The sequence below is a fragment of the Polistes canadensis genome, unplaced genomic scaffold (genome assembly GCF_001313835.1).
Source record: "Polistes canadensis isolate GaletaPanama2010 unplaced genomic scaffold, ASM131383v1 scaffold_37, whole genome shotgun sequence".
Lineage (NCBI taxonomy): Eukaryota > Metazoa > Arthropoda > Insecta > Hymenoptera > Vespidae > Polistes > Polistes canadensis.
Window position 1 is genome coordinate 573,179 of NW_014569584.1, and position 23,250 is coordinate 596,428.

The 23,250-nt window shown below is 31.5% G+C and overlaps 1 protein-coding gene across 5 annotated transcripts in view; it reads right to left on the reverse strand.

The window, feature by feature from the left end:
* Positions 1–1,688: 1,688 nt before the first annotated feature.
* The window catches only part of LOC106784536 (calcium-transporting ATPase sarcoplasmic/endoplasmic reticulum type), a 32,863-nt gene continuing 11,301 nt past the window's right edge, over positions 1,689–23,250 (reverse strand). For 3 of the 5 annotated variants that reach the window (XM_014744204.1, XM_014744205.1, XM_014744203.1), the window contains exons 3-14: positions 18,066–18,083; positions 15,075–15,157; positions 14,239–14,625; positions 13,658–14,145; positions 12,566–13,571; positions 12,248–12,468; positions 12,030–12,165; positions 11,788–11,940; positions 11,569–11,702; positions 11,186–11,303; positions 10,995–11,112; positions 9,810–9,968 (exon numbers count right to left, since the gene is read on the reverse strand). In XM_014744204.1, coding sequence (XP_014599690.1) covers positions 9,871–9,968; positions 10,995–11,112; positions 11,186–11,303; positions 11,569–11,702; positions 11,788–11,940; positions 12,030–12,165; positions 12,248–12,468; positions 12,566–13,571; positions 13,658–14,145; positions 14,239–14,625; positions 15,075–15,157; positions 18,066–18,083 — 2,960 coding nt within the window. In that variant the 3' untranslated portion in view covers positions 9,810–9,870. Of the gene's footprint in view, positions 3,114–9,809; positions 9,969–10,661; positions 11,113–11,185; positions 11,304–11,568; positions 11,703–11,787; positions 11,941–12,029; positions 12,166–12,247; positions 12,469–12,565; positions 13,572–13,657; positions 14,146–14,238; positions 14,626–15,074; positions 15,158–18,065; positions 18,084–23,250 lie in introns of those variants that run through there. The other 2 variants (XM_014744208.1, XM_014744206.1) reach the window with 2 other exon arrangements.

The following is a 23,250-nucleotide window of genomic DNA, read 5'->3' on the forward strand; positions in this document are numbered from 1 at the left end:
GCAACCATCGTTAAGGATGTTGCCAGGACACGAGTTAGACTTTGTATACAAAAGGAAATAAAGTGAAAGCAAGAGAAAGAGAAGGAGAAGGAAAAAATAATGAGAAAACTAGATTTTGTGTAAAAGGGGTGTAAACAGAACGAACAAACGAGTGTAAACGAAGTACGTTAGACTACGAAGAAGAAGAAAAAAAAAGTAATAGAATCGATATTATCGACTTGGAATTGGAGATACTCTATCTATCTCACTCACACTCGTCGTATTCTCGAAAAAAACATGCTCTCTCTTTCTTTCTATCTCTATATCTATCTTTCTTTTTATTCCCTTACTTTTACGGAACATCAACCGGAGATTCTTTCTCCCGAAGAATGAAAAATCCTTTGGGGTGAATGTCGATTATGCGACAACGTCCTTGGTGAATCGATTTTAAGGGGAGTCGAACTAGGGCCGGGTGGTGGTAGTTCTCTGAAGAAACCAGAAAGGGTTGTAAAATGAAGAATTGAGGTATAGGGTGGTATAAGGACTAAACGAGTAGCATGATCACCGCGTTCTGATTCTAAATGGGGGGGGGGGGGAAGAGAATTCAAGATCGAAAAACGTGCATTTTACTTTATCTGAATCCTTTTTTTTCTCTTTTTTTATTTTTCTCTTCTCGTTCGATTATTAAGGACAGTGACGTAATATTTTCTTTTCTTTTACTTTTCCTTTCTTCTATTTTTCTCTTCTCGTTCTCGGCTGGAAATTAAGATTGAAGAAATAATAGGATCGAACAAGTTCCTAGATTCCTTTCTTTTTTGTTTTTTTATCGCAATCTCGATAACAAAAGCAAAAAATGATCGATTGTCGCGTCGCGTCGCACGGAAATTTGCTAATCAGACACGTTAATTGGCTACCCGTAATAACGCTGCCGTGCTTTAATCGCAAAATTGGTTTTAAAAGTGCATTCATTTTCAGCCTTTCAAAAAAAGAAAAAAAGAAAAAAAAACAAACAAAACGACATCTCTACGTATTCTTTTTTTCTTTTTCTCCTTCATTTTACCTTACTCTCTCTCTCTCTCTTTCTCTTTTTTTTTCTAAACTTTTCTCTTCTTGTTCCCACCGTTGCCACCCTCTAATATTTTCTTTGCTTTGACCCCCCCCCCTTCCCCATCGATATCATTTATCTTTGTTTTTTCTACCTTTTTTACTTTTATTTTTATTTCTTTTTTTTTTTAACAAGGTGCAACGAACAAAAGATGCGTCTTCAGAAACGATTTGCAAAATTTGAAAGAAAAAAGTTAGGAACTCTGTTTTTTTTTCCTCTCTTTCTTTCATTGTTAATCTTCTTTTTTTAACTATTCATTTACTTTTTCTTACATTCGCATTTTAATTGTCGACCCGAAAATGAGTTTAACCTAATTTCTTCAGGAATATTAAGCTCGACCTACGCGCTAACGCGTGTATTATAAAGTTTTTATGCTTTCACTATTATTATATATTATTATTATTATTATTATTATTATCATTATAATTATAGTTAATATTATTATTATTATTATTGCTACTATTTATTATTATTATTGTTATTATTATTATTATTAATTATATATATATCACTATTTTATTAGGAGCACCGTGTTCTTGTTAGAAGCGCGACTACTCTGCAAGCTCAAAAGCTCTGCCTTTTAAGAAGCCCCGGGCTGCGGTTGTCTTTTATGTTTTCTTTCGGCTTTAGCGCGAAGGCGGAAGTTCGTGTCGCTTGTTGGCTCGTTTTCTTTTTTTTTTGTCAGTTACTTTCTTTCTTCCTTTGTTTCTCTACTGCAAGTGTACTTTTTTTTTTTATTTTTTTTATTTTATTTTATTTTATATATATTGTTCGTTCTCCGTTCGTTTGTTCGTCTGTCTGTCTGTCTCTGTTCTCAATAGGACGACACTTTTCTACTATTTTTGCAATATTACTTTTCATTATTTATCTAATTTTAATTCGATTTGAATGTGTGTGTGTGTTCACGGTAGAAGATTAATCGCCGGCAGAACAGATTAGGATTGGAGCCTTAGGCCCACTTATTGACGATCACTTCCCCTACTGTAACATAATATAAATAATAGGTTTGTTATTAATGACGAAAAAAGCAAAAAAAAACAATATCCCGAACTATCGATGATGATTACGAAAAAAGAGAGATGGAAAGCGTCAATGTGTCGCGTGTACGTGTACGGGAACAAATGCGTCAATGCATTCATTTTTATATATATATATACGCACGCGATCTATGTATATATATATATATGTGTGTATGTGTGTGTGGGTATGTAAGATTCCAAGGTAAAGGATCCGATCATAAAAAGAGACACGTGTCTTCCTTCCTTTCGTCGTACGATCTAACTCACACACACACACATACATACACACACATACACACACTGTGCAGATGTTCTTGGCTCTTTCGGATCAACGAACAGAATATAGAGGATACTAAAGAAAAGACAATTTCTTTTTGTTCGGTTCTATATAACGAAGAGATCTCGTATATACGTTAATAAAATAACGTACACACACACACATACACGTTCGATGTCCTTAGCTGCTTTCTGATGATCATAACTTTGACGGTATACTCATCATTGCCTGTTTATACGTGACTCTCTTTCTCTGCTGTATGTAATACACACAACACAACAATCATCCTTATATTTCTTCTTTCTAGTCCTTTCTCCGATATTGACGGACATATGTTCTCTTTTTAGTGTATATGTATGGATGTACAATGGTATATGCGTATCTTCTTATACGTTCGCTTTCATTTTCGGATTTTCTCATCATTTTCGAACGGCTTACCTCGTTTTTCTTGACTATACTCCTTATCTTCATATATATTTTTGTATAGATGAACGTATGTATATATAATATGTGTGTATAGATGTGTGTGTGTTGAATTGCCGTCTTTCGAAGATTTCACGCGTCCGCTTTATTCGAGGATGTTCCCCCCGCTCGCCGTATCTTTTTTAATATTTTATTTTGTTTGTTATTTTTCCTTTTCTTTTTTTTTAAATGTGAATTGTTCTTTACTCGTTCGTGTATCTCTCTCCGACGCATCTCGAGCTTTATTTCCGCACCGTCACTGTTGGTGCCACTGCAAACATACGACGAATAAAAGAATTATTATTAACGAGGAAACAAACTCGTACAATCCTGATTAGAGTTTTGCATAGCATTGCATTGCATTGCTTTAGTTTAATTTTATTATATTTTTAGGCCAGAGCGTGCAAGATATCGAGCAAAAATTAGATATGTGTGTGTATGTATGTGTGTGTGTATCTATATATATGTATATATGTAATTAAGAAATAGAAAAATAAAGAGAGAGAGAGAGAGAGAGAGAGAGAGAGAGGAAAAGAGATAAAAAGTAAGCCTGGACCGAAGGTTTGTTGCTGGTGGTGTTGGCGGTTTAAAGTTGCCGATATTAGAGTCAGAAAAGCGTGTTAGAGAAAATTTCTTTGAAGAGAGAGAGAAAGAGAGAGAGAGAGGACGAGCCTTGATTAAAACTCCTGCTGGTTACTCTTGCAACGCGATGCGAAAGCATGCCGACGTTGCTTAACGTGAAAAATATTGGCACTCGCGTTAGTCGAGAAAGCCTCTTGAAAACGAATGAAAAAGAAAAAGAAAAATAGAGAGAGAGAAGAAAAAAAAAAAAAAGAAAAAGAAAAACACGAGGAAAAGCTGCTGGTTAAGGATATGAGCTTTTTTTCCCCCGAAGAAAAAGTAAAGCTTTTTGACAAACCATCGGTACAACCCCCTTTTTTTCCTCTCTCTCTCTCAAATTCTCTTTTTCTCTTTTGAATCGTCTAATTGAAAGAGAGAAAGAGATCCAGTGAGAAAGAGAGAGATAGAGAATAAGTAGGAATGTGTTTGCTTAGAAGCAGTAGTGCAGCTTGATGAATGAAATGAATCTTTTTGCTTCTTTTTTTTTCTTTTTTTTTTTTTTTATCTCCATTTCCCCATTTTTTCTTTCTCTTTATGCATCAATGGACCCTACGCAAATTCGCGTATTATAACGTGCACACGCACTCAGCTAGCAAGCCAGCTGTCTATTGCGTGTAAATATGTATATATGTATGTGCAAAAATTATTTCAAGAGATAAATTGAAGAATTAAAATCAACGTATATATATATATATATGTATATATATACATAAACATATAATAAATGTAAATATTAAAATTCGCTTACCTTAGATAATGTCAGTGATAAATCCTCATACTCTGATTGGATTCGCTAGACAAACCAAGTTCCAAGAAGACCTAGCGCGGTTTGATCTTTTCACACACCAGCAGGCAGGGATTAGCAAAAAGGTGTCGGTGGTGGTCGTGGTGGATTATTTTGCTCGTCGAGGGAATAAATTTCCTTGGTTAGAGCATTCCAGGTTGACAAGACCGATACGGTAATTACCTATGCACTGGGATTTTACCGTATCGACTTTCCAAGAGAAGTCATGCACAAAAAATCAAACAACAAATCCGGGGGAACCAGGGTGTTAACAGGCAGCATGTAATCATAATCCATGGAATATCGTGGATATTGTTACACATCAATGAACAACGATGATGACGACGACGACGACGATGACGACGATGATGACGATGACGATGACGACGACGATGACGACGACGACGACGACGACGTCGATGATGTTAACGATGAAAATAATGATGACAATGACGATAATGATACTTATCCATCGTTGATATTTCCGAATTCCAACTGATAGTCTTTATTCTTGATTCATGATCTTGCGGTATATATATAAAAGGTGAAATAATATAAATGAGAAGGAGGGAATCCAGGTGAGAATAGTCAGGCTATTCTGAAACTGAACTATGTTAACGAAAAAAAAAAGAAAAAAGAAAAACGGGAATTAAGCCAGCTAGCGATAAGTGATTATTTCAAGTTCTCTTTTTGTTTTTATTAGTAGGCCGATCATTGTGACTTGGAACACACGTATCATTAATAACACATGACGTTTATTATAACAAGCAAGATTATTCTTGATCGATTATGATACTCGATCATTTTTACTTGTTATAACATCATCTTCATTTTCAATCTTTAATACTTAACCAACCCCGTACGCGTTACAGTCAAAATTATTGTACGCTGTAAATCGCGTATTTTTTTTCAATACTACGCGCGGACTAGTATTCATTACTTTAAAGACAAATAATATTTATAAATAATTTGTGAATGTACAAATTTATAATAAAGCAGAAAAAAATTATTCGATAAATTGATGAGAGAAAAATTCAAAGCTCAAAATTAATCGATAACAACGACAAAAATGAAAACAGAAAATGCAAGTCACGCGTTGTTAAAGTAAAAATGGAAGATCTCCCCGATCGGTCATCTAACGATTTATTTTTAAAGCGGGAAAATCTTCCTATCCGATTGGTTAAGTATTCATTTACAGATTGTTCACACATTTCGATTTTTTCAATCGTATCAATCATTTTTCCGAATCGGTATCAACCGTTTGTATCTATTGTACGTATTTATTATATTGTATATGTATATGCAAAGTGATTCAACTAAATCAGATTACCTAAATATCATATTTATCATTTTTTACAATGATATTAAAAAAACTTCAAAGGAAAAAGTTGCACTATTGCAGGAAATCAATTTTATGATTGAATGAATTTTTTCTTAAGAACAAACATTTCGACAAACCGTAATGTTAATATCTACAGAATAAATGATCAAAATATAATTATGCAGACCACTTTTATTCATTTTTTCATGTTCTACTAGAATATCTATTTAAAAAGAAAACAAAGTTGACCTTCGAATCTCGTAAAAAAATAACCTTGGAAAAATATTGTTTCAACCATTAAATTCACCTCCCCTCTCCCTCCTTTCTCCCGGCAATAGTATTACGTTTTCCTTTGACGTTTTTTAATACGATTGTAAACAAAAGAGATATTCAAATGTTTTCTTTATCGTAAATCACCCTGTATATATACATAATTAATCTTTGATGATAATGTTTACACGATTCGGTTTAATACGGTTGAAACCAGTACCGGGCGTACGGTGTGCACATAAAATACTTGCGTCATTGCAAAATACGGTTAATTAACCAGTTTGGAAAAAAGACTGATTCGATACCTTGCGAACAAGCTCCTCCTACTATTTTTTTTTAAACCATTTTTTTCCTTTTAATATTAATCTTTTAATTATTATTATTATTATTATTATTATTAATATTAAATTATTATTCTTTTTAAATATCATTATTATTATTATCATTATTATTATTATTATTATTATTATTATTATTGTTGTTGTTGTTGTCATCGATGCACGATATAGATAAATAATACGATATAAATAAACAATATTTACTAGACATAACTCGCGCCATATTACGCTAATTTTATTGATTTTTATTATTTCATTAATAATCGGGCGCGCGAAACACTCTCTTTTGGAAAAAAGAAGGTGAAAAGTGTGATTACAATTTGTTGTATACGTTTTTTTTTATATTACCGCCATTGAACAACGCGATAATTTATAATCGATTCATTCGTAATCTTATTTCGCATGAACGATCGTTATTTTATTTTTTCCTTTTTTTTATTCTTTTTATTTATTTATTTATTTATTTATATATTATTATTATTATTATTATTGTTAAAAACAGCTACCTCCTGTTTCTCGTGTATCAGGGAAGAAAGCAACCGCTTAATCGGAGGATCTTTGTTTGTCATTCGATTCACATCGGTCGTTCACAAATTTTTGCATGGCATTAAACAAAATTGATTAATAAAAAACGAGATCTTGTTTTTTGTTTTCTACAACTTTCTTTTTTACTTGCTTAAATACTAATGCTACCAGCTCCTGCTGTTCTTCCCTCATCGATGGCACTCTATTATTTTATTAACTTAATTCATTTCTTTTTTTCATTTTAAAGCACGACCGCAAAGTGTTCCTTATGTTTTCGATATATCCAAAAAAAAAAAAGAAAAAAGAAAAAATAAAACAGAAACAGATTATCTTGGGAAATTATTTAAAGAAGACATTTAAACATTCTTCGAGACCTTTACATTTTGTATCAAAATCTAACAATAAATGTATATATATTATTTGTATGTGTGTGTGTGTGTGTGTGTTATATATATATAGATATCTAATTTACCGTTTATAAGACTGAATGATACTTGAAATGTATATAAAACATGATATTAATTACTAGTAATTAAGTTTTACAATCAATTCGATATGACATCTGATTAGAATAAAATATAACGGAAAGAAGAAAAAATTTGTTTAAATAATTAAAAATCGCGCAGGGGCAATATAATGAAATAAAAAATAAAAATAAAAAAAAAAGAAGCGAAAGAATGTTTAAAATAATAATATTAGCCGATTAATGGAGGAAACTTCATCGGTCGTTAATTATTTTATGTTGTTTAAACACAAATATGAATTATTTTTCTCATTTTCTTCTTCTATTTTTACTTTTAATTAATCGAAACGAGAACTCTCAAATAATAATAATATATTTGTCAAGAGAAAAAAAAAAAGAACATATCTAGAATCGAGAAAAAAATGCGAATAGTAATTCTAATTGTTTTATATGAATTAAATTAAACGACGTATCAATAGCACGATTTTTGATTGGCTATAGAAAATTGAGCCTACGCATACCGAGAGAAAGGCAGAAAGAAAGAAAAAAAGACAAAAATCAATACAAAAAATCGCGTAACACAAAACGAAACGAAACGAAACGGAACGGAACGAGGAAGAAAAATGATCGTGGCAGTTTAAAAAGATCTTAAAAAGATATCCGATATTCGTTTGAATAAACGACACCGTTGATTTATCGGTCGTGCTAATTAATTTGGCTGTTCAATCGCATTTCCGTAATTACATAATTATCCTACGTGTATGTGTAAATGTGGATGGGTGGTGATAGTTCTTTTTTTTTCTTTTTTTTTTTCTCTCTCTCTCTCTTCGTCTTTCATTATCTTTTCCGTCCTCGTGTGTGCGTACCGCTCGCATTTTAAACTCGCGCCCCTCTCTCTCCGTTCTCATCTAATTAAGTTAAATTATGCCCATACCAAAGTATTACGCCTTAACCATTAATATAATTAATATATATATATATATATATATATATATATACTATATAAGTTGTCCACCGCGATTGATGACGGGCTTTAAATTGATTAAAAAACCCCGGTAACATATCTAACGCAATGTTTTAAATGTTTTATATAATTTATGTATAATAATATTATTACTCGCGCGTTGATGATAGATTTTTAATTCCGCGTATTTTATTTTTCCACTTCTATTTTCTTTTCATTTAATGAACTATTTTCTTTTCATTTAATTAACTATTTTCTTTCTATATATTTATTTATTAATTATTTGTACGACCGGCAACGAACGGTTCCGCTTTATACTCATAAACCACATATCGTCAGTCTTGTTGCGTTTGCAAATGTATATGTATGGAAAAGTGATTCGCATCGCAACGTTATTCGTGCACTTCTTTCTAACAACAGCTTCTTACCTTTATTAACCAGCTCTGTGTGTGTGTGTGTGTGATGTATTTATTTATATATAAAAACCCGGGATTGCAACGACTATAAAATAGTCAGAGACGCATTGAAAAAGCCCACACAAAATTAGGATAAACATTATCAATCTTTCTAAATTAATCGCGCATTTATATTTGTATATGGACGCGTATATATGTGTGTATGTATATGTTGTGTGTGGGGCATGTAAAATCTGGACCGGATTGTTTAACTCTCTTAAACGACTCCATCGATTTAAATGTTTCTAATCGAATACTCTCTAATTTTCCTTTTTTGTACATAGTAAACGTTATTATTAGGAACAATTCAAGCTAACAATAGAGTCATTTTGGATTCAGGTAACCGGTCCGGATTTGAGAACGGTGATGAGACATGGACCACTCAAGCTGACCTCGAACAAATTAACAATGTTTATTTTATCGCTAATTTATTATGTATACACAGAGAGACATACGCACGTACGATGACGACGATGACGACGACGACGATGACGACCACGACGACGACGATATAATGACACAACTTGACGGTCCACATCGCACACATAGATGATATACACAGTTACTAAGTGCGTAACGTGTTTTCTTTTTTTCTTTTTCTTTTCTTGTTTTTTTTTTTTGTATTTAAGGATTATATATATATAGAAATTTTATGCACATAAAAGTACGTACACGTTCGTAGAGAACCGAGTTATTAAAATTAATAATTAAGTGCAAGGTGTTACGATGACTTTGTCCTGCTGTGCCTGTCACATCTTTTTTTTCGTTTTTCTTTCTATTTATTCTCTCGTTATTTTTTTTTTTTTTTTTTTTTATATAAAAGAGATGTTTTACCGTACCACAAACATTTACTTCGTATACTTGAAAAGGTATCTACGTATATACGTATGAATTACTATGAGGGATGCGTCGATACAAACTAATATATATATATATATATCTATTTTTGATGATTTCAAATCTACAGATCTATTCGAATTGGCAAGGCAATAAATTTATAAAAACGCGATGTATAGAAATAAACTAACAACGAATGTTATATATATATATATATATATATATTTACATTATTACTTTGCAGATCTTGCGAAATGGTTGGAAACAAAAAAAAATCAGATTTGATTTTATTCTAAAACTGATAGACACAGCAGGATTGTTAAAATCGTTATCTTTGATTATCAGGAATTTGAGATACTATAGGATATGCTCTCTGTAGGACTGCATGCACTATCCCAATTAGAAGGAAGACACGTGACAATGTACGAGGGATATTAATAAAGGTTTCCATTAATCCAAACTCCATGCAAAGTTACTCTCTTGACATTTCAGCAATTTATCAGACAGCTCCCGTTTCGACCTCTTCACTGAAGCAGATACTCTTGATGCTAAAGAATCCATTAACATAGAATTTTATAATAAGCAGACAATCAAAAAATAAAGCATAGAATAATAATAATAATTAAAGAATTAGCGTGCTCGTTTAAAGTTAACCAAAGGAACGTTACGTGTGTGCAAAAATTTATATGTGCGTGCAAGTAAGGTTAACAACTCTTGCTGATATTACTATTTCGCTTAATAAAACATTTTTCTATCAATTTTATAGTTCCATTGATGTTCTTTAATTTGTTAAATTTAATAAGATATATTACTTTATTGAAAAGTTCATTGATAAATGAACATCGATGGAATTTTTTTAGAATAAATCAATACAAGTGCAATTAATAATGTGCCACGAATTTGGAAAGTTAAGTTACCGGACGAAAATGATACTGGAATGTGTACATCTCACCATTAAAATGCATGCGTGCAAAAAACAATGGGAAGGTTTCGGCTACACCTGATAAGAAAGAACACCTACGTGTATTTTCTCTCGGACAAACAAGTTAACATTTAAAGGCACTCGTAAAAAATAATTTAATAATAATTAATTCTTTGATTACGGCAAAGATGTGAGTCTCTTAATCACTCGAGCGGCCATTTAAGCCCACGTGATCATGGGACATATTTAAAGGTACGGTCTGTGTATTATGTGTATATATGTGATGCGGACTGGTGAGCCTTGGCGACGTATCTTTTTCTCTTTTTTTTTTCTTTTTTCTTTCTTTTCTTTTTTTTTTTTTTGTTTAATGGTTGTACTAACACCATGCACAACAGTCAAACTCGTTAAAATCTCACTTAAACGCACTTTGTTAATAACTTATCTTGACCTTCCCGCACCTTGGAGGGAAGAACTTTAGTTAAATGCATTTGCAAGTCCAAGAACTCAGTTATAAATGCTTTCCATAGGAAAAACATTGTTCGCTACACTAATCTTTGTTCACGGATGTTCTATATGGGACAAATATGCAATAGTCCAAAGAACACAGCCCACATTAGAACGATCCAATGCACGGTGTAAATTGGATTCTCACCATCTGTGATCTTTCTGGCAACAAACTTCAGGGTTTCGTCTAGAAGTACCACTGGAATGGAAAACTTCATAACGGTAACCCATTCTTCACCCGTTAAGGGAGTCACTTGGAATACAGACTGAAATAAGCGCAACACGTAATTAGTAGTGATCGATAAATCGTTAATTATTTATATCATAAATTATTATTACCGAAAGGACGTCGACGTAAAGAATGACAAAGTGGAGTGTGAAGGAAAGGGCCATGGAGGCGATGAGCCACATGTTGGACCAAGGCGGCATCGAGATGAGTGACTGATTCTCCGATAAACTAAGAAATTATCAAGAAATTCGTATACCACGTAATTAGTTTGAATTGATTAACACGTTAAGCGCCATGTCAATTACCAGTAACTAAAAGTATACTTTAGATTCGGGTTGATTCAGTTATCAGTAACTGACATTCTTGCGTATTTCTCGTATCGACAGTTTATAGTAACGTGAATGAAATGTTAAACAAAATAAGCTCGGCGCTTAAAGTGTTAAAAATAAAAAAAAAAAAGAAATATATTTTTCAAATAGAATCACAAATTTACCTATTCATAGCGTTCAACATTTCAATGGTTACAAGTACAGAAAGAGCCATGGTCATTGGATGAGGATCAGCAAAGATTTTGCAATTAACGCCTTTGAACTCGTCTCCACCACCGATGCAAGCCAAGTGATGAGTCTAAATTTGATTAAAATGATTTTTTTTTATCAAACAACACCGATCAGATATCTTTTCATTATTTAACTTATTGATAATTATTTACCAATTGATAATAATTCATTTGTGGTCCATTCGGACTATACAAGAACCACCACGCAGCTGATCCTACAGTAGCAGCACCTACATATCCACCAATAGCCAAGTATCGGAAAAATAGCCAACCAGAAATAAGAGATTCATCGGCTTTGCGAGGAGGCTATATGTAGACAAAATAATAATTTTAAAATTTACTACTACAGTTGTTTATATTTATGCAACTCCGTTTTTCATCGTTTATATTTTTACCTTGTCCATGATATCCAAATCAGGTGGATTAAAACCAAGGGCAGTGGCTGGAAGACCGTCAGTGACCAAATTAACCCAGAGAAGCTGAACTGGAATTAAAGCTTCGGGAAGACCAAGAGCGGCCGTCAAGAATATACTGGAAAGTAAATAATTTCATGTTTAATGAAAAATAATATTTTATTACTTTCAAAATATTAGTTCTTTTTCAATAAATTTACCTTACGACTTCACCAATATTAGAAGAAATAAGATAACGAATGAATTGTTTCATGTTATTATAAATAGCACGACCTTCTTCAACGGCAGCAACGATAGAAGAGAAATTATCATCTGCCAATACCATCTCTGAGGCCGATTTTGCTACAGCCGTTCCAGAACCCATAGCGATACCAATTTCAGCCTTCTTTAAGGCTGGGGCATCATTCACACCATCACCAGTCTAGAAACGCGAATACACACAGAATACGATTAAAATACCTACTATTATTATTTAAAAGTTTTTTTAAAAGTTTACATAAATCTAAACTTGTCATTACCATAGCCGAGATCTCGTTCATACTTTGTAAGTATTCAACGATCTTCGATTTGTGAGCTGGTTCTACGCGAGAAAACAGCCTAGCTCTCGCGCAAGCTAATTTCTGTTCATTTGGTGAGAGATCATCGAATTCACGTCCAGAGTAAGATTTTCCAGTTGTATCCTCATCTTCAGAGAAAACACCAATTCTTCGGCAAATAGCTTCAGCGGTGGCTTTGTTATCACCAGTAATAACAATAACACGAATACCAGCAGCACGACACCTGACAATAGAATCGAAGACTTCTTTACGAGGTGGATCCAACATACCAACGACACCAATGAACGTGAGATCTTTTTCGTAAGTATAGAACTTAGTGGAGTCACCCAAATCCATGTCATCGGGTTTCATCGGATGATCAGCGGTTGCCAAAGCAAGACAACGTAAAGTGTCTCGTCCGGTTCCGTATTGCCTCGTCAAATCCAAAATACGATTTTTCAAAGTCGATGTAAGAGGAACCTTCTGGCTACCAACACGCGCATGCGTGCACCTATCCAATACGCCTTCGGGTGCACCCTTAACAAAAAGTTTCGGTCCAGTTCCAAGTTTGCTAGGTTTCAGAGGTACACAATACGAGGACATGGATTTACGATCTCGAGAGAACTCCAATGTGAATTCCTTCTTCCATTTCGTTTCAATATCTTGCCTGACAACAATAGCTGAATTACGACGATCGAGTCCACTCTTGGACACACCATAAGGATTAACCTTTTCAGCCAAAACGATTAGAGCCGTTTCCGTGGCTTCGCCAACCTTTTCGAAAGCTTGTTTGAATTCGTTAAAGTCAATAGCCGAATCGTTACACATGATACAGATCGTACCAATCTCGTGAAGCGTCTCGAATTCTTGTCCTTTGATTTTTTGTCCTCTCAAGAAGATCTCACCAATCGGTTCGTAAGTCGATCCAGTAATCTCAAACTCGTGGAATGAGCTATCGTTGCCCTCAATTTTATCAAAAATAAACATTCTGCAAAAAAAACATATTATGTCCATTAATTAATCACTTAAATATACGCTGAATTATTAAAATACTTGATGAAAATCATATTATACCGGCTAACGGACATCTGATTCGTAGTCAACGTTCCAGTCTTGTCAGAACAAATAACAGAAGTACAACCAAGAGTTTCGACAGAAGGCAAGGATCGTACAATAGCATTTTTCTTAGCCATACGCCTAGTACCCAAAGCTAAACAAGTCGTGATAACAGCTGGTAAACCTTCAGGAATGGCAGCGACGGCAAGAGCGACAGCAATCTTGAAGTAATAAATAGCACCCTTGATCCATGATCCACCGTGAGCAGGATCGTTGAAGTGACCGATGTTGATAGCCCATACAGCAACACAAATGACGGAAATAACTTTGGATAATTGTTCACCAAATTCGTCGAGTTTTTGTTGGAGGGGTGTCTTGATCTCCTCAGTCTCGGACATTTCGGTACGGATTTTACCAATCGCGGTATTTAAACCAGTTCCAATAACAACGCCACGTGCCTTACCAGCTGCTACATTGGTACCAGAGAACAAAATGTTTTTCTTATCCTATATAAAAGAACAAATAATAATATAAAATATACGTGAAAAATTGTGTTTAATCCTACAATAAACTATATTTAAATTAAGTTGAAAACGAACCTGATTGACGGCACGTGGATCGGGAACAGGATCCGTATGTTTAATAACCGAAACAGATTCACCGGTCAGGATTGACTGATCAATCCTGAGAGTGGTCGAGAAGATTTTACTTAAACGAATATCGGCTGGGATCTTATCTCCGACAGACACCTCGACAATATCCCCGGGTACGATCTCTTTCGCTCTAATCCTTTGTACACCAGCCTTGTCACCTCGTACAACTTTACCCATTTCGGGTTCATATTCTTTCAACGCTTCGATCGCCGATTCGGCGTTACGTTCTTGCCATACACCGACCACGGCATTGGCGATAAGGATGAGCAAAATGACGAAAGGTTCGACGAAGGCCGTGAACGCATCCTCATGCTCCTCAAATAAAGCTAATACCTGATTAAAAGATAACGATTAACTATATACAATATATAATAATGTTCCATGCTCTTCGCATGAAAATAACGAAGTTTCATGGCTACGTAAAATCGATGATGTATATTTATAAAATCACCGATACTAGATATATTTATAGCAATCTATAATCCAGAGTTACCATAGAAGTGTATACTAAACGATACTTGGTTACGTACATATATATATATATATATATATATGTACTTTTTTAAAACGCGTTATCGAAACATGCGAATAAAATATTAATAAATATTATATAACTATAATTGTATAAGAAACGTTTATACACCGATAATAATTACGACAGCGTTTAATTGTCTTTTTACTAATCAAAGTAACTTTCTAATTATTACTTCTTTTTCTAAATAATTCAACTATATATGACACTATTTCAATATATATATATTATTACTTTATCGTATACGTACAAAAGAGATAATAGCGGCTAATAATAGAATCTTAACTAGGAGGTCGTCGAATTGTTCCAATACAAGTTGCCAGATGGATTTACCTGAAAAACAAAAAAAAAAACAAAAAAAAATTGGAAAAAAGAAAAATAGAAAATTAATACAATATTATAATGAATAATCAATTAAAAATTACCATTATCGTGACGATTCAAGTAAAGAAAGAAAGAAAGAAAACGATAGATTCGGCATCGAAAATTAATTAATTAAATAATTAATTAGTAGTAACGGTAGTTGGTTTTGAATTGTTCGTAATGTCAATGTAATTATATGTACGGACTCGAGTGAAATATGCCGCGTACACTCGCATAATGTTAAACAGAGGACCTGTGCATGACGATGATATATATACATTACATATATCTGCAGCACATGCATGCATGCATGCATGCAATATGTGTGAATGTATATATATCTTCGCATGTAACAGACAAACAAACAGACCGAGAGAGAGAGAGAGAGAAAACACATATGGATGAACACATTCATTAGGTCGAGCATACGCATACGTCGTCAACTCGTAATGCATTCGAAGCTTATGAAGGTAGAGGAGGAGGAGAACCCCATATACGGTTAAAGGCTGTTCCAGTTCGATAACAACGCGCTCCATCACTCACATGTTTCTCCAAATATACCGCCACCACCACCCCGCCACCCCGCTTTCCGTCCCCAACAACCCATCTGACAAACGTTTCAACCACGTGCTGCAACTTGAGTGCATATTAACACGACGCACCACTGCCGTAAAGAAGAAACAAAAAAACTCGTTGATCTTTGCGAATTCATTGACCTTGACATTTCAACAATCCTTGTTTCCACATATCAGTTAAATTAAAATCAATGGTTTCATTATAATTTTCTTATTCGTGTTGATAATTATAATAGTTATCTAATGTAAGTCAAAAAAATTGGACAAAATATTCATTTAGTGATTTATTTTATAATAAATTGTATAATATTAATTTTTGATCAATGTTTTTATTTAGCCTATTGTCATAGTTACCGTCATGATTATCTTCACATTTTTTTTTTTTTTATACCAAATTGAGATCTTTTGTAGACACATAGAAAAAAAAGTCACAATTGACTTATGGTTTTATTTTCGCTCGTATTATCGATTCTATATACATAAATACATATGTAACGTTACCTTGTACAATCCGTTAATTCGTGAAATGATAAATTAAATCCTGAAAAAACTATACTGATTTGATTAAAGATGAAAAAAAGGTAGAATTACATATTTTACTATGTAATATACGAATTTACAAGAGACGAGTAATTAAGGTGTGAAATTGTATCCGTAAATTAGATCCGATAAAACATAGCACAACTAACAGAACATTGTTTTTCAAAGCATAGGAAGAGATAAGAACGCGCGGATAACTTACTAACATTGCTGTAGAAAAAAAAGCAGAATTTAAAAATTGATTCAATTGCAATCTCATACTTTAATTACTCGCCTTTCCTAAATTCATATATTACTTCATTATTTTTTAAAACTACTACTTTTAATCTATAATAAAATTCTTTTTATATACTTTCCCCAAAAACGTCGAGTTATATTTCGAATAAAAACTAAGGTTTCTACGATTTAATTGAATTATACAATTAAACGTGCTGACACGTACATATACCTATACAGATCTTTTTGTCATAATACATAAACTATTGATATCTCGAAATATACACATTAGAATTGAAATCAATGTAAAATATGTAAATTTCAATATCTTTAACCAATTCGAAATATGTATGACGAGTATACTCGTTATGTAAAATTACTAATATTTAATGCTATTCAATGAACTTTTTATATTTAAACTATGCATCAAAGTGAATAAATATGATAATAAATTTCTAATGATAATTCTGAAATTTGAAAAAATGAAAACTAATATTAATATATTAAAAACATATTTATATCGTAATCCTAATAATAATATATATTTAATTATATTAATATAAAATATTGAAATAAATTTTTTTACTCGACGAGTATATTCATAGAAGCAACAAAAAATATTGCAATTTCTTCGTAACGAATATATTCCATATACACAATTAACGGATCAATAAATAACATTAGATCAAAGTTATTAAATAAATTTCATGACGTTTTCTAACTTTATTTTCAAATGTTTAGGAAAAAAAAAAATCGGAAATACGTGCTGTGAATCGTGAAGCCTCAACAATTTCGCGCATATCGTAATCTTTAAGAGAACCTACGACTGCCCGGATCCATTCGGCATTACGAGTTTCCTCTTCGTGTATACTACGTGCGTCATAATTGGCAACAGCAAAATAGGAACTTCGACGACGTCAGTATAAAAATTGCGTCAACGAAAAAGATCGACGGAGTTTCTTTTTTTTTTCTTTCTTTTATTCTTTTCTCTCTACTCATGCGAAGTATGCGATCGAAGATTCTATATATCTTCCTTATTTCTTTCTTTCTTTCTTTCTTTTTTTCTTTCTTTCTTGAAAACGAGAAACACAATTCGTTCGGATCAATTTTACAACTTTAACTAACGTGTGTCATCAAGTTTAACTCTTTTACGTTTTCTCGTTTGATTTTCCAATCGTATTAGTAATTATTATCTTATATGAAAAATTATAAATTGATTTTATTCCGACTGATACGATACTTATAAACTTAAAAAGGATAAAAAATCTAATTGCATTTCACGAGTTTTTTAATTCGTTTCATTCGATTAATTACTAAGGAAAAAAAGATATTCCTTTGATATAACAGACGCGAACGTATTCGCTTTCTGATGAATTTTGTTTCTTTTTGCCCCCGTCATTAACATTTGATTTTAAACAGGAATAATTTTGTGAATTTCTCAAGATGCCGATTCGATATCATTTAATCTTTACTACCTTCTTCTTCTTCTTCTCTTATACACGTAAATTTTGTGTGTGAATATTGTAAATATTTTATTGGTGACTTACCCTCCTCGGCTGGCAATTCTGAAACAGAAATCAAATATTTTCTTAATAATCAATCGTTTTAAAAAAAAACGTATGAAGATTCGAATTAATTCGCACGAGTAACATCAGTTTCTGTTTATGCAATCACAAACCACTACCCCCTCTCTCCCAAACTCCCCCAGGAACCAGAGAAAATCTAAAACTTCCCCTTTAAGATGGCCCACTTGCTGCGGGAGTTTGCCCGGGAGCCAAAGCAAGAATTCCGAATGGTGTAATCCCTGCAGCAACAGCAGCACGGAAATATACGAAGAAAAGGATTGAAAAACGTTTCGCGTATTCAACGTCGTCGAGAATTCGAAAGAAAAAAAAAAAGAAAAAAGAAGAAAACAAAAAGAAAAATTACTCTTGATGAGTTTTTTTTTTTCTTTTTTTACAGTCTAATGCCAACCCATCCCCATGAATTAGGGACGACGAGTGTCTTTCTTCGCAATTTTGCCGAAAAAAAAATGAAAATTGTTTTGTTTTTCTATCCACACACACATTTTTTTTTCTCTCTCTCAAAAATTTAAGAAGAAGAAGAAAAAAAGAACAACAATGTTTATTCACCAATAATCAATGAATTTATATAATGAATATCTATTAAAGAAATTTTCTATGTTCAAACACTTCAAGGACAAATCGTTTACGTTACATATATCTATCTCGCAGAATGATTTTATTTTATTTTGTCAAGAATATTCAAATTTTTGCAAGATATATATAAATTTTGTAAGAAATATTTTTCTTTTTTATCATACATTATATTGCGCGGCTTTTGATCGAACGTTAAGAATATTTAAAATAAATTCTACGTATGTATGTAGGTATGTATGTATGTATGTAGGTGTATACACATGAATATCTTCGAAGAGATAGAGAAAAAAAAAAATATATATATAGAAAATTTCAGATTCAACTCGAGACTAAAATACGCTAATATTAGAAAAATTCAATAACAATTTTGTTTGCTTAACCTAAAAGAAATAATATTTAATTATAGAATGAGAAAAAAAAAAAAAAGAGGGAAATCATGAAAGTGAGATAAAAAAAGAAACATAATACATAAATTCAATATACGTAAACACATTTCATGAAATGCAATAATCATCCATACGTAAATAAAATATATGTCTAATAATGTAATAGTGTGTAGGAGTAATTAGAATTTTTTTTCTAATACACACTACTAACAGGCATACCATATGCACAAAGAAAAATAAAAACGTGTGGAAAGGACATAGGTTTTCCTTGAATGGTTGAAGACTGACGTGTACGATAAGTAAGTGTTTATAACGCTTATTGTTACTTTAGAAAGCCTCTACCTTAAAGGAAAATATGTTGCACGCTTTTCCTTCAGCTTATTAAGCTCGAAGGATAACGAGATTATTGGAACGCGTCGGAAAAGGAAGAAGAGAATCGTTTTATCGATATTTCTTTTATACGTATATATATATATATTATATTTTATACATAATATTTTATATATATATATATTTTTTATATTATATATAAATATATACATATACATATAAGAAAATTATAAACGTTACTAATAAATATATTTAGTGAACGTAAAAAAAAAAAAAAAAACACTTATTTGTAACAATAAGAAAAATTCAAGTTCGTTCGGGCCGATAAAATAAAATACTCACACGTAAAACACAACAGGCAAAGCGATCATCCAAAGAGATACGAAGGTAATAACGACAATATTAACCGTAGATATTTTTATCGGCTACCCTACCTACCAACGAACAGTTTCTTTACTTCTATAACGCTTCTACTACGTGGGCAGATTATAAAAACTTCATAGCCATCGTATATATATATATATACAAACTCGCGTATGTAGACATATTAAGTATACTATGTAAGTGTGTATATATACGTCCTTGTACGTTTTAACAACGAGAAATACTTATCATTTTTAAAAATGAAATTTTAGTTATACGATATGATAAGTATTCTCACACACACACACACACAATTTATATGAGAAATAATAATTTTATATCTATGCTATATAGGAAATAAATTGAAATAATTATTTTGTTGAATGGAATGTGAAAAGGAAAAGGGAAATAGAATACACACGTGTAACTTCGATTGGTTCCAAATTTGCATCAATAAACTATATCCGATATTCACAGAGATAGAACGATATTTAGTCATTGATAGACGGTAGTTATTAGATTAATCGAATCCGACAAATCCTGCGAAATCCTATCGAGGTGTCCTATATAAATATTCATATACATCTATTCCCTGATTTACGCGGTTTTCAATAACTTTACAACAGCTAATTTTTAATTCCATTCGATTCGGAACTAGCATTTAATCTAGAAAAAAAAAAAAAACAAGAATTTTACCTTTTTGTATACACACGTAAACCATTTATGTGAATTAACCCAATATAATTCCCAGTAATTCTTTAGAAGCAGAAATTTCTGCTTTCTCTATAATCGAAATTTTTTATAACTTTATATTTATTGATTAGTAATACAAAATTATATAGTTTCTATAATATTTTGATAATTGAAATTTTATAAACTTTAGCATACTGGAAAAAATTAAAAAAAAAAAAGAAAGTTTTGCATTTAGAAACTAAAATTAAAATTTTGTAATCGTCTATGATATAGTAGAATAAAAGTAACAAAGATTGTTATATTATATTCTATAAATTAAACGACACTAAAAAAATTATATGAAATAATAAAAACTTCATTAGAAAAAGTATAGTAATTGAAACTTGTAAGAGTACGGATCACAATTTCATACGTAAAATATATTTCTATGGATAAAAAATTAAACTTATAATTAAATTTAATTAAATATGTAACTAAATTTTAGTTTTTTTTTTTTCAATATACACGATATTCTAAGAAATTGATCTTATGTGTACATGTATATGTGAATAAATAAAAGAACAAGAGTTAACCAGAACTGTGGACTGATTTGTTATGGAAAAGATCGATCGGTAGTCGTTCATACAATGACGATACACAAAACGTTATGCTATACGAGAACAATAAATGTGTATGTGTGTATGTGTATTGCGTGGGTAAAAAAAATGCGAGCTTTGTCGCGAAAAAAATGCATGCAAGAATTCTCGTGCATTTATACATCAGTCATCGTATGTGATACTATCAGTGAAAAGTTTTGTTCGTGTGTTATTTTAACAATCTTCAAAGAGACTCTTCTACCCTACTTCCTATTCCATTTACATTTTACAAGAAACTTATATGATGACAACTTTTCACACACACACACACACACACACTCGATAGTACGCATCTTCTCTATAGGGTATAACTTACATACTTTCCATTTTGTTTTATATATACATATATAGAAATTCTTTCAACAATTTCCGCGTTAACTCAACCAACACCAAAGCTTCTTATTACTATTCTTTTAAAGTATTAAAAAGCTTGATATTCGATCGTATCACGTTTGTATATCCGACGACGTGGAGAACATTGACTTTTCTTTTACCTTTTATAATTTTATTTCAAAAMAAAAAAAAAAAAGAACGTTTACTTATAAAGAAGAGGAAATTTTGGTAATAATGTAATATTAAAAATGGCAACAACAACAACAACAAAAGAAATAATTTCAAACAAAACTACGTGAGATTTGATTTCATATAATAAAAATGAAAAAAAAAAAAATTAAATAAATTAATTAAAAAAGGATAAATAAAAAAAGAAAAAAATTATTAAACAAACAGCGTTGCACCTTGCAATCTTAAAGAGTGACCTTAAATCGAGTTAACCTCGTTTAACGCGTTAACTCTTAACGCAATTCCAGCATCAACGCTTTGCTAAGATTGATTAGTACGTAAATACATACGTACGTGTATATATATATGTACTTTTGTCATCTGCTTTTTTTATTACATTAGTATGTAACGCGAATGTGAATTAATATAACGGGACGTATACGACTATGTATTAATAAGCGGCTCATTTCCAATAACCCGTTACGTTAACAAAAATTAAAATTCAAATATTTGTGCAATATATAAATGAAACGTTTTCTCAGAATATGAAAAAAAAAAAAATAAAACAAATTATTTATCATAGATCATTAAAAAAAAGACAACTGAAAATTGTCAATCAAATATCTCAACGAGGAATGAAATGACAATTTCATTTAAATTCCTGAAAAATAAAATATTCATGGATTATAAAAACAGATGTCATATAATATAACTGGTAAATAAAACTGAATTTAACATAACAGTTAAATTGGACTAATTTGTATACCATTTTCTACATATACACTTTTATCACATCGATTTTAAAATTAAAAGTCAGAAAATCAGGAAATGAGTGATATTTTTGTAAACTATTACAATCGATTCAAAACAAAAAAATTATATGAAAGTGAAATGAGCAATTTTATTACAGTGTTTGAAAGATACGTTATCTTTCATCGCAAAAGTGTAAGCAAACCGTAAAATTTTGTGTCACAGTATAATTTGTTAACTGTAGGAGAAAGGATTACAGTATAAAAATTTTTCTAAAATGTTTTCTTTGTACTTCAAGTTACTAGTGTTAATTTGAAAGAAAAAAAAAAAAAAACAAATAAATCAGTAATAATTGGACGTATATTTTCTCCTTCGTATTAAACGTATTATTTTGTAACGAATATTTAACCATAAAAATATCAAGGAATTCATAACATATGATGACGTTAGCAGAAAAAATAAAAAATATATATTGAAAACATCATTTCAATGTGCAGAAACTTTTTCAAACTAAAGATAACATAGAAAAAGAATGATAACCTATTTGACACAATCGACGTGTTAGAATTTTCCGACAAGGATAAAGAGGAAATGATATATTTTAATTAAAATAAAAGAAAAACAAATTTTGTGCCATCAATTTGTTAAGGTTCTTTCACTCATTATACCCCCACACACACAATTTAATATCAAAATTAATTATTACTTATATTTAATTAAAAAAAATATAACCTTTTTTTTTAGGAAATATTCATTTTGACTATAATCACAATAAATATAAGTATATATAAAATATTAGTAGGTTTCGTATTACGACTGTAAACTAACAATAAGTCGAAGAATTGAAAAAATTGTCTTATGATTAATTTTCTATTACAATTATTTACGTTACAAAATAAATTCTAAAATCAACTA